The following is a 19,048-nucleotide window of genomic DNA, read 5'->3' on the forward strand; positions in this document are numbered from 1 at the left end:
GCATGCAGGAATGTCAAAGAGAGGATCCCCCCTTCTCTCTCTCTCTCTCTCTCTCCACACATACACACACTTTATTTCTGGTGAGAAGAGAGAGGAGGGCAGGCAGAGGAGGGTTGCCCATTTTACAGCTCACTGACCCTTTGGCGATCGGAGGAGGAGGAGAAGAAGAAGAAGAAGAAGAGGAAGGGGGGGAAGGCAAAAGGAAGAGTGTCTCCTTTGTGAGGTCTGGAGGCAGATTGGGGGGCTGCTCATTTGCATCTCATTAGCCATGCAGGAGGCCGGCGGGATATAAGGGCAAGGCAGCGCGGGTCCGCCGCAGACCCAGGAGCGCTCCGGAGCCAGGCGAGGAGTCAAGCCAGCCTTCCGTCCCCCGGCCAGGCTCAGACCCCCAAGCCCAGCCCAAGCCCAGCCCAAGCCCAGCCATCGCCTCCCTCGCCCAGAGCCGACTCGCAATAAGCCAACACCGCAAGGACGGGGGAAAACCCACAAACACACCCCCAAACAGCCCCCTCCAAGGACTTGGATTCCTTCAGGGAGCCCCAGCCCCAGCGATCGCAACCTTCGGGGCAGCTGGTTTTTTTGGAGCAGTAGAAGCTTTGGCCAGAGGTCCCACTCCTCAATTTCTGGCCCCCCCAGGACTTAACACTCCTCCTCGGATTGCCGGGTCTTTGTAAGCCGCTTTGGGAAGCCGCCTCTGGGAATTTTAAGTGGCTTTGCTCCCTTCCTCTCTTTCTCTCTTTCTCTGTGCTTCAATTTCCTTTTCTTCACCTTCCCTCCCTCCTTCCCCCCTTTCCTTCCTTCCTTCCTTCCTGGATTGAAGAAAGAAAGAGCCAAGCGTCAAAGCAGCCACTGAGAAGGAGAAGAAGAAGAAGGAAGAAGAAGAAGAAGAAGAAGAAAGGCCAGCCCAAGGTGCTCCTTCTTCAGACTTTAGTCCAGATTTTGCCTTTTTTTCCTCTTCCACCAAGAGGAGCTGTCACTCATTCACGGAAAACCCGAAGGAGCGAAAGGAGGAGAAGAGAGACTTGACTACTGTATATAGCCCTGCCTTCTTCGTTCTCTCCGGTCAAGAAGAAAGCAGCCTTGCCTCGACAGAGACTGCTTTTGTGGTGGTTTGTTTTTGGCTGACAGAAGATAAAAGGAGAAACAACATCAACAACACCAGATCTCTCTTGTTTCTTCCTTGGCAAGACTCCTCTTCCCAATCGCAATGGCTCTCTTGGCTCTCTTGGTCCTTTGCGTGCTACAATTCCCCTGTCAGGTAAGCCCCCTCGGTCCCTTGCGATCTCTGTTCGGGGCAGAGAATGAATTGCCGTCGGGACTTGGAAAGAGACGTTTCTGAGACACTTGGGTTGCATCCACACTGGAGAAATAACTCGGTTTGGCACCGCTTTTGTGGCTCAAGCTATGGAATTCTGGGAGTTGGACTTTGTTGTGGCGCCCCACAACAAACTCCAACTCCCATAAACAATGCTCCTGGGATGTGTAGTTTTGCCAGGCGGCCAGCCCTCGTTGGGCAGAGAGACTTGGCCGAAAAGACAGATCCCAGGATCCCATCCATAGAAGGGCGCCACGGCACTTTCCGGAAACTTTCTCAATGGTGCTGTATATGAATTGTATATCAGCGGGAGACTGTGTACACGATCGGTATACTGTTTGTGCCCCTTTGCGTACTCTTGGTTTGCATGTTTCTCAGTTGCATCCTGCTTGTGAGAGCAGAGGGGGTGTTAGGGGACGTCCTACGCAGATGACAGCACTCGCCCACAAGGAAGCCCTACTTGCCCAGAGGGAACCATTGAGGAATACTTGCCCATACAGAATCATTGCGGCACATGTGCCCATAGGGAAACATTGGGCAAATATTCAGTGTTTTCCTATGGGCAAGCATTCCCCAATGTCTCCTTATGGGCAAGGAATCCCCAATGCTTCTTTATGGGCAAGTCCTGACATTTGTTTCAGTACGTCCTGGATTGGGAGCTCCCTTTTAAAAAATGATTTTTTGGGGGGAGGGTGATCCGCCTTGGGTCCCTTTGTGGGAGAAAGGCGGCCTAAAAAGGGAATGGGCATAGATCAGTCAAAGGGCTGGAGTTTTCTCCACCTGCCTCCAGGCAAGGCTTTCCTTCATGCCCCTCTCTTCTCCTTCCCTCCCCCTCCTTAGCTCCAGGCTTCGGGGGTCTTCGAGCTGAAGCTCCAGGAGTTTGCCAACAAAAAGGGCCTCCTGGGCAACCGCAACTGCTGCCCAGAGGGCTCCCCGGGGCCCGCCAGCCTCCAGCCCTGCGACTGCAAGACCTTCTTCCGCGTCTGCCTCAAGCACTACCAGGCCAGCGTCTCCCCGGAGCCCCCCTGCACCTATGGCAGCGCCGTCACCCCGGTCCTGGGTGCGAATTCCTTCAGCGTGCCAGACACTGCTGCTGCTGCTGCCGCCACCACCGCCGACCCCTTCTTCAGCAACCCTATCCGATTCCCCTTCGGATTCACTTGGCCGGTGAGTAGCCACGCTGCCTTGAACTATACGGCTGCATCCACACAGGAGAGATAATCCGGCTTTAACTCGGTCTGGCTCTTTGCTATGGAATTCAGCCTCAGGGGAAGGCAATGGCAAGCCTCATCTGAAAACATCTGGCCAAGAAACCCCCATGATAGGGCTTGCCTTAGGGTCCCTGTAAGTCGGAGATGACCTGAAGGCACCCAACACACACAGAAGATTGAGCCATGGCAGTTCAAGCAAACTGCATTAATTCTGTTAATAATAATAATAATAATAATAATAATAATAATAATAATAATAATAAGGTTTATTTATATCCTACCTCTCCCTGCGGATTGAGGTGGGTTACAATAACGGTCAAATGTCAATAAAATACATAGTACATATATTAGTATATATAAAGTACATGTATTAGTGAGTCTACCCAGGTTGGGAGGAATAACAGGATTCAAGCCATTGCCTCCTTGCTAATGAAGAAGCTGCCCTCCATTGGTTTCAAGAGAAATGTAGTTGTCAGGGGTTATAATAATACTTGGACAGCTCCTCCCCTCACTGCAGTTTTTATTATTGGCACATGTGAGTTATTGGCAAATAACTGGGTGTGTCTTGGTCAGGATTGCTGTTCCATCAAGACAGCCTTTTAAGAATTTGGTTTAGTTAGCCAACTCTCAGGACATCTGCCCTCTTTGTGCTTTCTTAATGGTTCTGGTGCTTGGGGAAGTTATTTTTGGAATAAAAATAATAATAATAAAAACCCTATAAGTTGCCCCAGCTTGGAAGGATTCTAGGGACAATACTCCCAAAGTAACTTTTCCAAGCCCTGAATGAAGGGTTTAATGAAAGAAAATGGTGTTTTTTGTTTTTTCCAAATATAGCTTCTTCTGTGGGAAGGACAATTGTGAGTTCTGATTAGAAGGAAGATAAAGTAGATCAGAAGTGGTGTGTGTGTTTCTGTATACACATTTTCTGTATACACACTCTTTTGGATGCTATGAGTAAACAAAGGCCTTGTTTTCAAGGAGGGGAGAGTTGGTAACCAAAATGACAGAGAGACTCGCAGCATCTTCAAGATGAGCAAATTTATTCTACAGGGAACTTTTGTGGACTGTAACCTTCTCAAACTTGGGCTTTGCCACCTTTTCCCAAACCAAGAATCAATAGGCCTCCTTAAGGCCTTAGTGATGCTGCTGCCTGCCTAGGAGAGGAAAGATTAATGTTGTTGAGAAGGGAAGTAGCCAGATGTCTGGTTTTTTTGTGTGTGTGTTTTGGTAAGTTATGTTCTTTACTTTAAGCCACAGTCCTTTAGTTCAGAGCACTACATACCATAATGCATGCTTGAAACTTTAGAAGAGAGAGATGTTGTCACACCTTTGAGACTCACTGAGAAAAATAAGTTGGTAGCATAAGCTTTCATAGACTAAATATGTGTGTGGGTTTATGCTTTCAAGTCACCTGTTGACTTATGGTGACCCCATGAATTTCATAGGATTTTCTTTGGCAAAGAATCCTCAGAGATGGGTTTGCCAGTTACTTCCTTTGAAATGTAGCCTACAGTACCTGGGATCCGTTAGCAGTCTCTCATCCAAGTACTCACCAGAGTTGACCCTGCTTAGCTTGCAAGATCAGATGGAATCTGGTGCCTTTAGGGTATTTAGGTCTCTTCATCAGATGTCTGCAAAAGCTTAAGCTGCCAACTTCTTTCTCACCCTTTCAAAGGTGTTGCAAGGTCCCTTTGCATACTGACCCAGACGAACACATTTGAATTCTACTCCAGAGGAGAGATGCTGCCCTGCTGTCCTCCATTTTCTGATCTGGCAAGCCTGTTGATGGTGGCAGCTTGCTTGTCTCATCATTAGAAGCCTCAGCCAGTCATTTGAAGGGATGAAGAGAATGGGGAAGGCTGTGCGGCCCACCAGACTAGATAGTCATTCTACTCCCCTTGGCTTTCCATTATGGAAATGGCCATGTCATTGTCATTTTCAGGCTGAGATTCTCCAAGCCTTCATCTTCAGTTCCCTTGCCCCATTTACTGCCTCTTGGTTTGCCAAGGTGGAAAGCAAAGTTAATGTTGCATCCACACTGGAGAAATAACCCGGTTTGGCACTGCTTTAACTGCCCTGGCTGAGGGCTATGGAATTCTGGGAGTTGGTGTTTGTTGTGGGGCCTAGAGTGCTCCACTCAGCCCACAACAAACTCCAACTCCCAGAATTCCATAGCCCTCAGCCGGGGCAGTTAAAGCAGTGCCAAACCGGGTTATTTCTCCAGTGTGGATGCAGCAAAATGGGAAGCCAGAGAATAATGATTCCCCCACTGTCTCCAGGCCTCCCATTACCTTTGCATTCCCCCCTCTGTCTCTTCCCTGCTCTTTAAAAATGCCACATCCTGTGCAACCAGGCCTGAAAAAACAGGTCAGGAAGTGACTTTTCAAAAAGTGCTGCCATTTCCTTGAGGAAAGTGAAAACAGGTCAGAGTCAGGGGATCAAGCAAGTCACGCTGGCTGGCCGGGCCTCCCCTGTGATCTGTTATTTTGCTGACTACAGAGAGTTTGCTTTCATTGTGGATTTTTATTTTTTTAATTGTGTTTTCCAGGGCACTTTTTCTCTCATCATTGAAGCACTACACACCGATTCCCCTGATGATCTCAACACAGGTAAATACTTCCTGGTTACATTCAAGAAGACTATTTATTTGTATTAGTCACAAGCCTACCTCCAGTAGCTGTCTCCTGCTGCTTTTTCACAATTGTGATCCTAAGCCACTTGCATGTAAGTCCCATGAGAGTCAGTGGGACATTGTTACCCATACAGAAGGCTGGGGGCTGTCCTAAACACTTAATGGTTTTTGCACACCTACTTTTAAAATCTGATATTAAAACTCAGACTCAGGCCCTCCAAGTTCCCAATTTCTAATTGTAACTTCACCCTTTCCATTGAATGAAGTGCATTTCTGTTTCTTCCCTGTCCTGCCCTGTCTACCTCTGTCTCCCCCATTCCCTTCTACAGAGAACCCAGAGCGTCTCATTAGCCGTCTGGCTACCCAGAGACATTTGACCGTTGGGGAAGAATGGTCCCAGGATCTGCACAGCAGTGGCCGCACTGACCTCAAGTATTCTTACCGTTTTGTGTGCGATGAGCACTACTATGGTGAAGGCTGCTCTGTCTTCTGTCGCCCCAGGGATGATGCCTTTGGCCACTTCACCTGTGGAGAGCGTGGGGAGAAAGTTTGCAATCCAGGCTGGAAGGGGCAATACTGCACTGATGGTAAGTGTCCACAATGCAACTTTGGGTTGCCTTTCTTTTGTTCGCTGAGTGATGTTAGTACCAGTTCTGCTCTCTTTTGTGTGTGTGTGTGTGTGTGTGTGTGTGTGCACATGATTTCAAGTCTCCTGTTGATTTATGGTGACCCCATGAATTTCATAGGCTTTTCTTAGGCAAGAACTACTCAGAGTTGGTTTGCCATTGCCTTCCTCTGAAACAGAGCCTGCAGCACCTGGTATCTTTTATTATTCCCCTATTCAAGTATTAACCAGGCCTGACCCAGCTTCACTTCCAAGATCAGATGAGATCTGGTGCCTTTAGGGTATGTAGGCTCTTCACCTATATAGGTACAAATGTGTCCTGTTTGGTGACTCATGTGATTGGTGGAAGGGCTTCCTGTTGCTGTCTCACAAAATGATTCATGTTCACCTGGAAGACTGACTTGCCAAAGAGAATGGAGGGAAAATTCTATCAAAATCTACCCCTTCCCCACTGTAAAGGTGTAGAATTCAGAATTCTAAACAACAGACTATGTTGTTTTCATGTGGCACAGCCAAAAATATTGGTTTGGGAATCCTGCAGAAAATTTGAGAAAAATACTAATGTTATTTTCTCCCCATCACCAAAAAAATAAAAATAAAAATAAAAAAATAAAAAAAAATCAAGAATCTTAAGAATCAAGTAGGAATAATTTGGTCTTATTAGTTGATCTACTGAAGATGAGCAGCATGAATATAACCAAATAGTTCAGTAACTACTGAGCAGTCTAATAAGTTTGTTTTCTTCCAACGATATACTTGTTTTATAAGCAGTGGGAGGCAGTCTCCTTCTTAATAATGTCTTTCATAGTGAGATCGAAACATTAAGTGATCTAGTACATTACATTTTCATGGGCATTTCCAGGTCAGAATTGGTATTTTATCTGTCAGTCTCTCAAGGTACATCCACATTGCATAACTAGAGCGGATGGTTTCACTTCAAATGCCATGCCTTCATCTTATGGAATCTTAGAGTTTTGTATATTGGTGAGACACTTTGATTCTCTCTATTGAGCTGTAGTTTACTCTTCTGAATTACAGCATTAGAGCTCTCCATCAGAGAATTTGAAGTATTTCACTAAACTGCAAACTCCAAAGATGGAGTCATAGCAGTTAAAGTGGTATCAAAGTGCTAGTGTAGTTCAGATACACCTTAAAATTCTGATCACTATTAAATGTGAAGCTAAGGGGTTCTTACTGAAATATTTCTAAAAACTCATTCTACTGTACTTATAAAATATATACTATGGTAATAGTTTAGGGCTATGCCAACCACAATGTGACAAATTAGTATGTATGTTTTCAGGTACCCCAGAACTTTTCATTAGGCTAGATGTAAACAAAATGGGAGTAGGAGGGAGAAGGAAAAGGCTGGGGCTGAAGCAATGGATTCTAGCAAGTTTTTCCTTCTTCCTTCTTGGTTGGACTTATACATTTGAAAAACAGATTTTCAAAACTTTTCTTATGGCCAGCATAATTGTGGTCTTGATATCTTTAGCCTATTAATGTCCTCTTTTTTTTCAAAAATCAAACTAACATAACTGTGGGAGAAGTTTAAATCTGCCTGTTGTACTAAGTGCTGTTATTGATACCAGAGTAGCAGAGTGAAGTAAGGTATGGATTTAAAATAGACCTGCTTTCCTCAATCTGACATCTTCCAGATGTGTGTACTACAGTTGCCATCATTCCAAGGAAACATCACTGGCTGGGGAATATGGGAGATTCACTCCAGTGCATTTGTAGGATAAACTACAGAAATACTTTGTGTCTGCACCTCCCTGTCTCTGCTTCCTCAAACACACACATTGGCTGCAGTGTGCATGTTTGAATGTACATTTGCAAGTACTGCTAGCCTGCAGAACTGAAGGAATTGAGGGGGGCAATCATACTGAATATGGCCTAAGGCCATACTAAGTGTTGGTTGGAATCTCAGTAACTGCACCACTTGTTGCTCTTGCCCAAGGAAGCTTTGGGTTTTGTGCCTCAAACAGAACTTCAGAAAATTCCTTTTTGAATGTCATCTTCCATAACCCCCAGCCAGTATAGCCACTGAGAAATTCTATTTTTTTTTTAAAGATAACTTTCACAAACTCTTCTTATACAGCACTGCATATGGGGTCTAGTCACTTATGAAACTTGAGGATACTTCCAAAATGTGATTGTGGTAGAGCATAGAAATCTGCTGTTCAAAAAAAGGGAAGCGTCAACTCGCCCACACACACACACACACACACACTATGCATGTTGCAAGGTGTGCCTGTAATAGCTCTTTGGGTCCCGGTGATTATGATAAGAGATTCAGATGTGATTCCTCCTGCTGCTGTGTGTATATATTTGTTAAACTGTCTGTTTGACATAAATGCATTGGCAGGACTCTGAGCAGCTTATGGCTCTAGTTAATATAACAGGCAGAGAGTCTTGTTTTCCTTTTTTTTTTTTTTGAAATTCCACTCTTAGAGGAGAAGAGAATTAAAATACTGTTTGTAATGATGCTCTTTGAACCCTCAGTGATGCTGCCTTCTGAAGCAGTGTTTTGCGTACCCGCTTCATACTACTGTTTGTAGGGTTAGACCATTTTATTTTAAAAACAGCAACAAACACTCTAGGTTTTATGAGCACGTGAGTGCCTTTTTGAGGAGGTGTGGAGTGATGTCACCCTACAAGCAAAGCAAATAAATACATCTTCAGGCTTGCTGAATCCTCATCTTTGCTCCTGTTCAATCTGCTTTTTTTTGTTGTGTGTGGAGACAATCTGATGATCCGTCCAACTTTTCCTCATCTTTTCCTCCTCCTTCTGGGCCCTCAGCATTGTCTCTCCCCCCCCCCCAATGCCCCACACACTTGCTTTGTTGAATTAAAACTTGCAGGGCCTGCTTAATGAGTTCCATAACCAGGCAAAGTAATGAGCAGAAGTCTTCCCTCCTGCCTTGCTCCCAACCTCCCTCCTGCTGGCCTGCTTACCTCTTTTTTCCTTCTGTCTATGCTCCCCCAACTTCCATTCCTCCCCCTTCTTCCCTTTTGGGTGTGTGTGTGCATGTGTGAAAGAACTTTAGACTTATTTATTTGAATAAGAAAAAAAGTTTCTCTCCCCCTGCTTCCCTACCCTTTGCCAGAGAAATCATGCTCGTGCCATAGATTAGATCTGAGCAGGGATAGGCTGTTGAGGAAGCCCATCATGGCCTCAATTGGCTGCAAGAGGTTGGGGGGGTATTGTTGCAGTGGGGCAGCTGCTGGGAGAGAATAGACAATAGAGCAGCTGTCCCGGCTGGCACCCTGCACACCAGCTGTCCACCCTTATCTGGGCGCGCACACACACAAGCGCATACACATACACACACACTTTCACACAGCTTCTGAGGATAGCGAGAGGAGGAGCTGTGTGCATAGAATTGGGGTGAGCCTGGGAGGGGGTGAGCGAGGCAGGGGGAAGAGGACTTCTGACCCTGACTGGGAAGAAAAGGCGGATGGGAGCTGTGGAGAAGGGAGCAATTGTGAGCCCTCTTTTGTCCGTGTGCAACTGTATTAAGAGGAATGTTCAGCCCTGGCAATAAGTAAAAGCAGCCACTGACTAAGGGAGATCAATACTCCTACCAAGGCCCGGAGATTAATTCAGCTGCTGTTAGCAACTCAGCCAGAGAGAAAAGGGAGTTATAAGCCCTTTGGAGCTTTGTAGGAGTGGGTCATGCTTCTTTTCACTGTAGTCTAAATTTCTTGGCTCCCCCCCCTTCCTTTTTTGTGTGTTTTCCAGCAATTTGCTTGCCTGGATGTGATGAGCAGCATGGATTTTGTGACAAGCCTGGAGAATGCAAGTAAGTTTCTGGAACTCTTCTACTCCACCTCCACTTCCATCCTGCCCTTTGACCTGTACAGTGGATCTGAGAATCCTACAGAGATTATTTTAAACGTTCATGGCTTTTACCTGTTGGTAATACATAACAACCAAATAATACTGAGTCAGAGATTTAATTCAGAATGCAAGAATGGTCTAGTGCATTGCTCCTCGAGTTTTCTGACATGGGAGACTAGCATTTATTTTTTTCTGATGCATCAGGGATTGGAACCATAGTTTTACCCATTTGTTACAGTGGTTTATTTCTTTCCTGGAAACTCTATGCAGACCAGCAACTGATTGTTCACAGACCAGCACCAGTCCAGGGACCACTACTTTGAATCTTGCTTTAACATTCCTAGTTAGTTCACATTTTGTTGGAAGCAAAAGTTCAGTGGGGCTTCCTATCCATTACAATTTCCCCAAAGTTGGAACCCTCCAGCTTGGGGAAATGGTCTTGCTGGTTGGGGGACTCTGAAAATTGTAGTAATAAAAAGTGAAGTGAAGTAATGAAAAAACCTCCCATCATACATAATATTGTGTATGATAATACATAATAAAGGGTACCTTCATAAGCACTTCGTTCTGAGAAAGGATCAAATACTTTGATGTAGAATATTTATAATGGGATGTAAGTTTCTGTATTCAAATGTGAGATAAATGAAGGCAATAACATTGTTAGAAAGTTAATGATGCAGTTTAGGAGTATAACTTTCCTGAACTTTTAAAATGAAAGTTTGATTTGGTTTTTTATTTGTTTTTTTAAAATTAATTTTCATAGATGCCGAGTTGGTTGGCAAGGGCGTTACTGTGACGAATGCATCCGGTACCCAGGTTGCCTGCATGGTACTTGCCAACAGCCATGGCAGTGCAACTGCCAGGAAGGCTGGGGTGGTCTTTTCTGTAACCAAGGTAAGTTTTTCATTTTTAATAGGGCTGAATTTTTTTATTAGTTCACAAGTAGGGTAGACCTATTGAATCAATGGACTTTATCTTATTTGTTGACATACCATTCATTTAATTGATTCACCTGGTGAACATTAGTAGGAATTACTCAACAGTATTCAGGCCAGCAACAGAGTTTTTTTTAGAATATCATCTGACTAAAGCCATGGTATATCATTGCAAAGGCACATGGATCCTTACTAGTGTACCTCTTTTTGTGTGTTCTGCAGATCTCAATTACTGTACGCACCATAAGCCTTGCAAGAATGGAGCCACTTGTACCAACACTGGCCAAGGGAGTTACACCTGTTCTTGCCGTCCTGGTTACACTGGTTCCAACTGTGAGATAGAAATCAATGAATGTGATGCCAGCCCTTGCAAGAACGGAGGGAGCTGTACTGTAAGTTTCAAAATACATACATCTATAATAGATGGGAGACAAGTTTTACACTCTTTATCAACGTACTGTAAGTGACGACAATACCATTTTCTGAGTGCCATGCTTTTCTTTGTAACAGGATCTTGAAAACAGCTATTCCTGCACCTGTCCACCTGGCTTCTATGGTAAAAATTGTGAGCTGGGTGCCATGACTTGTGCTGATGGGCCTTGCTTCAATGGAGGGAGGTGTACGGACAACCCTGAAGGTGGATACAGCTGCCGTTGCCCAGTGGGTTATTCTGGATTTAACTGTGAAAAGAAAATTGACTATTGCAGCTCGAATCCATGTGCTAATGGTAAGCCAAACAAAACATTTATATTATTATATATTTATATTATTGGGCATTCTGCCATGAACTTTAATAAGTAAGTCAACTTCCCATTGATTTTCATTTGACATGCTATGATATGGAGTCCCATTTGAACAGCCAAAGATAAGAGTCAAGCAAAGAGAAGCAGTTGTTGCAGGGGGAGAGATATGCAGCCCTAAGCCTACATCTTCCTGTTTGAAAGGAAAGCCCACATTGCTCTTTTGGGCTTATGCCTGAACAGAGCTTGGAGAAGTTAGTTTTGACACTGAAACTCCCAGTATACCCCAGCCAATAGCTGGGGGATTATGGGAGTTGTAGCTGCTGGCTGGGGTATTCTGGGATTTCTGGTCTTCAGAGTAACATCTCCAGCATCCCTGAGTGGGTTCAGAGCACTTCAACTTTCTTGCAGCCTTCATGTGCCATGTCAGAGAAAACAAGCTGGTGTAATTATCTACATTTTTGTAGTAGGTAAATGTTTGCCTTGGTATTTTTGAAGGATAGTTTGGGTGGAGCTTTATGACTTTTTTGTGGCGTGTTGTGATCTTTTTTTTAAAAAAATCCTTTCTAAGTAATTCTCAAAAAGGCTTCCAAACTTGTTGACAAACAAAGCAAAGAAAATGGCAGTTTTAAAATTATACTTTATATAACTATCCTATTGGAATGCTCCACTCTCATACTAAAGGGGACAACAGCTTCAAACTATGAGCACAAGCTCTTTTTGGGGGGGGATAGACTTAAGAGTTTGACTTAAATATTTATGAACTTTATTGGCTCATGGGTTTTATTTGTATCCTATGTAGAATATTTCTGGGAGAACTTGAACACCTCTTTAATAAGGTTGATGTTCTTTGTCCATGTATCTGGCAATAAGTTCCACTGAACTCTATTAGACTTACTTCAGAGGCCCATATACAATTGAACATCATGTCACCCTTTCCTGCAAAAGTTCTGTGTTGGTGGATGTTATGCTCTATATAGACTTCTCCAACTCATCACTCTCCAACTATATTGGCCTGCAGCTCCCATCAGCACTAGCTAGTACTGTATTGCCAATAGCTATGTTGGGTAAGGATGATGGGAGTAGTGATAGAGACCCCCTGGTTGGCAAAGTCTGACCTAGGGGTGGATTTATCTCAGGAGTGTAGTTACATGGTGTGTGTCAAAAGGAAGGCATTCTCCCCCAAATAAGAATTATGTCCCCCAGAAAATTTTCCTTCAGTTCCCCAATTTTTGAATTGCAAGGAGTGGGGCATGGAAAATGCTTTACATCTTGAACCATTACATTTTCTATGTTCACATTCCTTTGGTCATTTTGCTCCTCCTTTTCTTGTGATGCCTAAACTCCATTTTTAAATGACCAGCTTGTAAGTTACTGCAATGCTAGAAATTTGGGGACTGAAGCTAAAATATAATGTTAGGGAGCTAAAATTCTTAATGGAGGGTGGGTAAAGCAGCTGCCATGAAACTACACCTTGTCAGCTGAATCAAATCATTACATTTTTCTTGGAATCTCTCACTTCAGGCTATGGGTGGAAAGTTCATGGCTAAATGCTCCTTAAACCTAGAAAACTAATCTGACATATAATCAGATTTAGTCTTATTATCCAAAAGAAATTTGATTGAATTGAGCCCATTAATGATAATGTAAATAAAATGGGAGGGGAAAAAATGTAAGTGTATAGTCACATGCGATTTCCATGGGCAATTCCTTACCAGTTGTAACTGCAAATGTCACTACAACAAAGTGCAATTGCAATTTCATGAATGATTGCCTTGTGACTGCTAACCATTGATTGATTTACCTGTATAATGGTAGAGCTCAATAGAGTGTTGTGATGTTGTCATAAAGGCTGAACAAACTCTGGGAATGAACTATTGTTTTTTAAACAATGTGCTGGGAGTTCATTTCTCAGATTCATAATCTGGCATTTGAGTGAGAGGATCAAGCTCCAACACGTGTGGGCCACTAAAGATGTTGATGAATGCAGGTAGCAGAACCTGTTAGATCTTTTGAGGATAAGGAGCTTGAGTGAGATGGCCAAGTCAGTGAGATGGCATTTGGATTGCCTCCAATTCTATGATTAAAAAAAGAATCAACCACAAATTTGGTTTTGGTTTAGTGCATGTTTAATAAGTAAGATAATATTACGCTTCAGAACTTGTTTAAGTTTAAGGAATTATGGATGAATTGGATACCCTGGCATTTTTATAACTTTGTATTTAAAGATCAGGACAACTGCCTGGCATTCAGGCCATGGCCTGACTTGGGCATTATTCCCTCTACATTATAGGAGCCACTTATTCTGAAATGCCGGAGCAATCAGATATTATCTCTGACACATGCAGCTCCAAAACTTCTTTCTTCCTTTAAGAATATGTTTAGTGAGAAGAATATCTATCAGTAATATCCCATGAATCCCAAATGCATTACATCCATTCTAGTCCTTGAAAAATTCTGTTAAGACATGTCTTTATTAACTATAGGAACCTGATTACAGTAAAAATCATACAACTGGCTCATGGAATGCACCTTTTGATACTTTTTATGAGTTATGTCAAAATTGTGGATTGTGGTGAACCTTAGCAAGTGTCATGTCTTGATGGCCACTAGTTGCATGTTTCAGAGTGAATTTTATATTACCCCACGCCCCAAACTGTTCATCATTCACCTGGAAAGGGCCAGTAGGTCCTGAAGCATCTACTTTGCCAAATCTTGATCAAATATGTTGTAAGTAGGGAACAGGAAGGCTGTATTGAGTAGTAGGCAAGAACATTAGGCTTTGATCCCTGATAGCTGGATTCAGATCCTGATCTTGCCATAAAATTTGTGGGTGATTGTAGGACTGTCACAGTCTCTTCCCAATCTACTGATGAGGTTGTCATGAGGATAAAGTAGGAAATCCCACATACTCCTGGGAGTGGAAAAGAAGATTGGATGCAAATGCAGTAGATAACAAATAAAGCTGTCACTTGCTGCCTGGATATTTATCATTTATCTTTCCAATATTTTGCAGGAGCTCAGTGTGTTGACCTTGGGAATTCCTATATATGCCAATGTCAGGTTGGCTTCACTGGAAGACACTGTGATGATAATGTGGATGACTGTGCATCTTTTCCTTGTTTCAACGGTGGGACCTGCCAAGATGGAGTTAATGATTATTCTTGTACCTGTCCCCCGGGATACAGTGGAAAGAACTGTAGCACTCCCGTCAGCAAATGTGAACATGGCCCTTGTCATAATGGGGCTACTTGCCATGAGCGAAACAACCGCTATGTCTGTGAGTGCGCTCGTGGATATGGAGGCCTCAACTGCCAGTTCCTGCTTCCTGAACCACCCCAGGGAGCAGTTGTTGTTGATATAACAGAGAAGTACACTGAAGGCCAGAGTTCCCAGTTTCCTTGGATTGCAGTGTGTGCTGGAATTATTCTAGTCCTCATGCTCTTGCTGGGTTGTGCTGCCATTGTCGTCTGCTTCCGGCTCAAAATGCAGAAGAGGCAGCATCAACCAGATGCCTGCAGGAGTGAAACTGAGACCATGAACAACTTGGCCAACTGTCAGCGGGAGAAGGACATTTCCATAAGTGTCATTGGTGCCACCCAAATTAAGAACACCAATAAGAAAATAGACTTCCACAGTGACAGTGCTGACAAAAACGGTTATAAAGCCAGATACCCATCAGTGGATTACAATTTGGTGCATGAACTCAAGAATGAGGACTCTGTGAAAGAGGACCACAGCAAATGTGAAGCTAAATGTGAAACATATGATTGTGAGGCAGAGGAAAAAACCACAGTACAGCTAAAGAGGTAAGTCAAGGACAGGTTCAAGTGTTCAAGTGTACCGAACAGTGGTGGTGGATGTTTGTTTATTTTGCGATAGGGGGAACATGTTTCCTTTGCCTCCAGAAGCAGCCATTTCATTATTGTGTTTGTTTGTTTTTTCATTTGCAGTGAAACATCTGAAAGGAAACGACCAGAATCTGTATATTCCACTTCAAAAGACACAAAATATCAGTCGGTGTATGTTATATCAGAAGAGAAGGATGAATGCATCATAGCAACGGAGGTTAGTATATTCTTGGGCTCAAAAGAGAAACCTTTTGGTATATGTTTCCAGCTGACCTTGAGCCAACCAGCACATTTCCTTTCACCTATCAGAGTTGTATCAGCTTCACAGTAGGCAAAGCTGGATCCTACTTGAGCTTACTTTAAAAATTTGAGTTTCACCATGTTATGCAACCTATGAAAGAAATGCATAGTAAAGTATCTTGTTGGAACTGTACCAGTTCAGTGCTATTGAACCATCTATTCATTTTAGTGAATTGTATTGCCTTCTGAATTAGATCTAGTTACTGTCAGTTATACGGAATCAAAAGTGAGTATTCTGGAAGCGAAACGTACCAAATATGCAGTGTTGTGATATAAGGGCACACTTCATGTGGCATTTTTGTCTGAGAAAGGAGAGGTCATGGTGTGTTCTTCATTAAAAGAATTAGGTCTTCCTTCTGTGAAGGATACATCAGCCATGCAACAAAAATTATTAGCCTTTAGAAATTATTACAGCCCAACTTGTAGTACATGCATCTAGAATAATCATGGTAGGGGTAGGCAAAACATCAAATTCCATATGTTTTTTTACCTGGAGGAGGGTGGTGTCTTATCAGAGGTGACCAGAAGAGTAATATTAGACATCAAACCTCAATGCATCTGATCTCTGTATCTTCTGATCATCATTGCATCCATTCATCCTGTCTCTCCTTCTCTCCTTTTCAATTCTCTGCAGGTGTAAAGGAAAGATGACGATATGGCAAAATTGTTGTTCTGAAACAATTTTCAAAGGCGATATGCCCCAATGAATGCTGCTGAACATGGAAAGGGAGAAAGATTCCTTCACTGACTGCTGCTGAGAAACTAAATTCAGGCTGAGCTGGTTCTCTACTGAAGTTAGCAAAAGTGACTGCAAATAATACATGGTGGACACTAGGCCAGGGTCTGTGTTCAAAGATACCTGTTGCACTGCCTTTTATGAATATTTATCATTGCACTATGGTCAGTTGCTTTTATTCCTATATATATTTAAATGAATGGACTTAATTTCCTCCATAAGAAGCATGCACTGCCTGAAGTGTATATTTTGGATTCTTATGAGCCAGTCATTTCTTGAATTAGAGCTACAAACACTGCCTTTATTGTCCTTTTTTATACTAAAACATGTTTTTACTAGGTGGGGGAAAAAGTGTGTTATTTTTTTTAATCTGTAAAAATTATTTTCAGGATATTTGTAAATCTTGAGTATTTTGTGATGTTTTTTTTAATAATTTAATTTTTTTGGTAAATATGTACAAAGGCACTTCCGGGTCTACGTGACTATATTTTTTGTATATAATGTATTTATGGAATATTGTGCAAAATGTTATTTGAAGGTTTTTTTTACTGTTTTTGTTAATGAAGAAATTCATTTTTAAAATATTTTTCCAAAATAAATATTATTAATGATATCCAAAGCATTTTTTCTTTGTAAAACACTGTTTAACCAAATTCTCTCCTTCATTCTGCTAGAAGCTTTTATTAACATGAAAGCAAACTGGTGTGTGTGTGTGTGTGTTATGGGTGGAGGAGTACATAATAGCCCTAGTTCAATTTGTGACAAATCTCTTCAAAGATCTTCTTGGACAGTAGCACTGAGAGATATCCTTCATTTGAGACTCTGACAAAGCTTGGGAAAAAGTAATTTTTGGGACTACAGCTCCCAGAGTTCCCCAGCTAGTTTGACGAACATGGCCATTGGTTATGTTGGCTGGAGAATTTGAAAGTTGCAGGCTGAAGAAGTCTTTTCTTTCCACATTGTGGACTCTGGATAGCTATCACCATGGCACTTGAACAAAGGCTTAACCTACCGAATATACATGACTATAAGTTGAGGACAGGTGTCGGAGCCAAAATTATGGATTTTTATATGACCCGTGGATAAATCAAAGGTAAAACCTAGCAGCATGTAACAAAGGATGTAAAAGATGAAGCAAAGGAAAACTATGCTAAGAACTTTTCTTTTTACAAACATATAACTGTGCTCACCCTAAATGCTAGATGGATGAGATAGCAGAGGGGGTTGGTGCTTCTTTTAGGTGCTCTGAGAAGGGATTAAGCTCTCACCTTTCACCAGGGGATGGTTCTTTTTTTTTTTATAAGAGTTAAAGTATAGTACTTACGTTGACCCATGGATAAGTCGACCCAGGTTTTTGGGGTCAATTTTTTTGACTAAAATTTCATGAGTATATACAGTAAATGGACCAGTAATCTGTAAGGTTGCCCTATTTCATTTATTCATTCATTCATTCATTTGGGCATTGGGCCATGAAGTTCCATGCAAAGAACTGGACACCCAGCTGAGGCTCTCTCACTGTTGGTTGTAGCAAGTGAAAACATCTCTGTCCATGGAGATTTGGCATTCCATTGCTAGCACTGAAAAACCTTGTGCTTTCATGGATTTTTGGTCTTTGGCCATAACTGAGTGCCAGGCTCATGCTAGGGCCATTGTAAATTACAGGACTTGCACAGGAGCACGTCCTGAATCCTCTTGAGTGTTTTTAAAAATAATTTCTGGCAGGATCAAGCAGATTCTTGTGACTGTGTGGAAGAGCTGACACGCTAATGTTAGACAACAAGTTTAGGTTTATAAAATGATGGTGAAAACACATTCTGCAAATGCTCAGTATGCTCCAATGTATATGTAAGCTTTAGGTCCTTAAACTGAACACCTGTTGTGAGCTGCACTGCAATTTGCATTCTATACCCTTTAAGCAGTCATGTTTACTTGGTCTGACATGATGCAAGTTTTAGATTTTTATCAATAGATTAACTCTAGTGGAAAAATTATTTTAAGCAAGCAGCCCAAAATCTGCTATTACTGTACACTGTAGGTATGGAAATGGGCATATATGGAAAGAAGTTAGGTAAATTTGTTAATGTTCCACTAAGGACGGTACAAATAAGACCTTCGTACAAGCAACAGTAAAAGCCATGTTAAGTGATCCAGATGATTTTTCAGCATTGCACATGTTTGCATACTTTGTTTAAGTGCATCTAAGTAGCTCAAAGATGGAATGCATGAAATGTGTGATGCATAGTCAAATGCTGCAAACCTGAACACAGGTTTCTTTATATCCCATTAATTCAGATGGGACTTAAAGGACTGAACTATTGTCAGATCAGTCCAGGGCATTCTCATCTGTTTACTGATTCTTCCAAGTGAAACTAGAATAGAACTGCTCTGAAATTCTGCCACTTGGCTCAGAATATTTGGCATTGATCTTGCTTCCAGAGAAAGGTGTTTGAAAAGCAATTCTCTCATTTTCTTGTTTATGTAAGTCCTACCTAGATATTAACCTACTTACCAGTATACTTACCTTTAGACAACCACTTTCCATATGTAGGTCTGGCTACTCAGAGCTTTCTTGGAAAAGAGGCAAACCACATTGCCCACAAAAACATGACTTGTTTGGCTCTTAAACATATAGCATGTAGTTAAGTGACACTTCTTTTTTTGTCTCTGAAATATTTCATCTAGTTTACATCCCAAGCTTTTAACAGTATGAGAACTCAAGAGGCTTGTAAATGATGCTAAGTGTACTTGATTCAGACTGGAGACCATCACACATAGGTGGAAATATTTTAAGTCTTCCAGTTTCCCCCCTGAAATCCTCCCTAGCAGGGTTGAAAAATGGAGATGACCCCAGTGGTACTT

At 42.4% G+C, this 19,048-nt stretch overlaps 1 protein-coding gene across 1 annotated transcript; it reads left to right on the forward strand.

Annotated features, from left to right (window-relative positions):
- Nucleotides 1-865: 865 nt before the first annotated feature.
- Nucleotides 866-16,761, forward strand: DLL1 (delta like canonical Notch ligand 1). Its single transcript, XM_042446709.1, has 11 exons — nucleotides 866-1,258; nucleotides 2,156-2,482; nucleotides 5,075-5,135; nucleotides 5,488-5,745; nucleotides 9,529-9,589; nucleotides 10,391-10,521; nucleotides 10,785-10,954; nucleotides 11,073-11,289; nucleotides 14,319-15,111; nucleotides 15,256-15,370; nucleotides 16,088-16,761. The coding sequence occupies exons 1-11, from the start codon at nucleotides 1,208-1,210 to the stop codon at nucleotides 16,091-16,093; spliced, it is 2,190 nt and encodes a 729-aa protein (XP_042302643.1). The 5' UTR covers nucleotides 866-1,207; the 3' UTR covers nucleotides 16,094-16,761.
- Nucleotides 16,762-19,048: the final 2,287 nt, after the last annotated feature.

Source organism: Sceloporus undulatus, chromosome 1 (assembly GCF_019175285.1).
Source record: "Sceloporus undulatus isolate JIND9_A2432 ecotype Alabama chromosome 1, SceUnd_v1.1, whole genome shotgun sequence".
Classification (NCBI taxonomy): Eukaryota; Metazoa; Chordata; class Lepidosauria; order Squamata; family Phrynosomatidae; genus Sceloporus; species Sceloporus undulatus.

Coding starts and splice junctions, on each gene's coding strand:
- DLL1 (XM_042446709.1), top strand. CDS start 1,208: ATGGCTCTCTTGGCTCTCTTGGTCCTTTGCGTGCTACAATTCCCCTGT. Junction 5,136..5,487: donor CCCTGATGATCTCAACACAG/GTAAATACTTCC, acceptor TCCCTTCTACAG/AGAACCCAGAGCGTCTCATT. Junction 11,290..14,318: donor CTCGAATCCATGTGCTAATG/GTAAGCCAAACA, acceptor AATATTTTGCAG/GAGCTCAGTGTGTTGACCTT.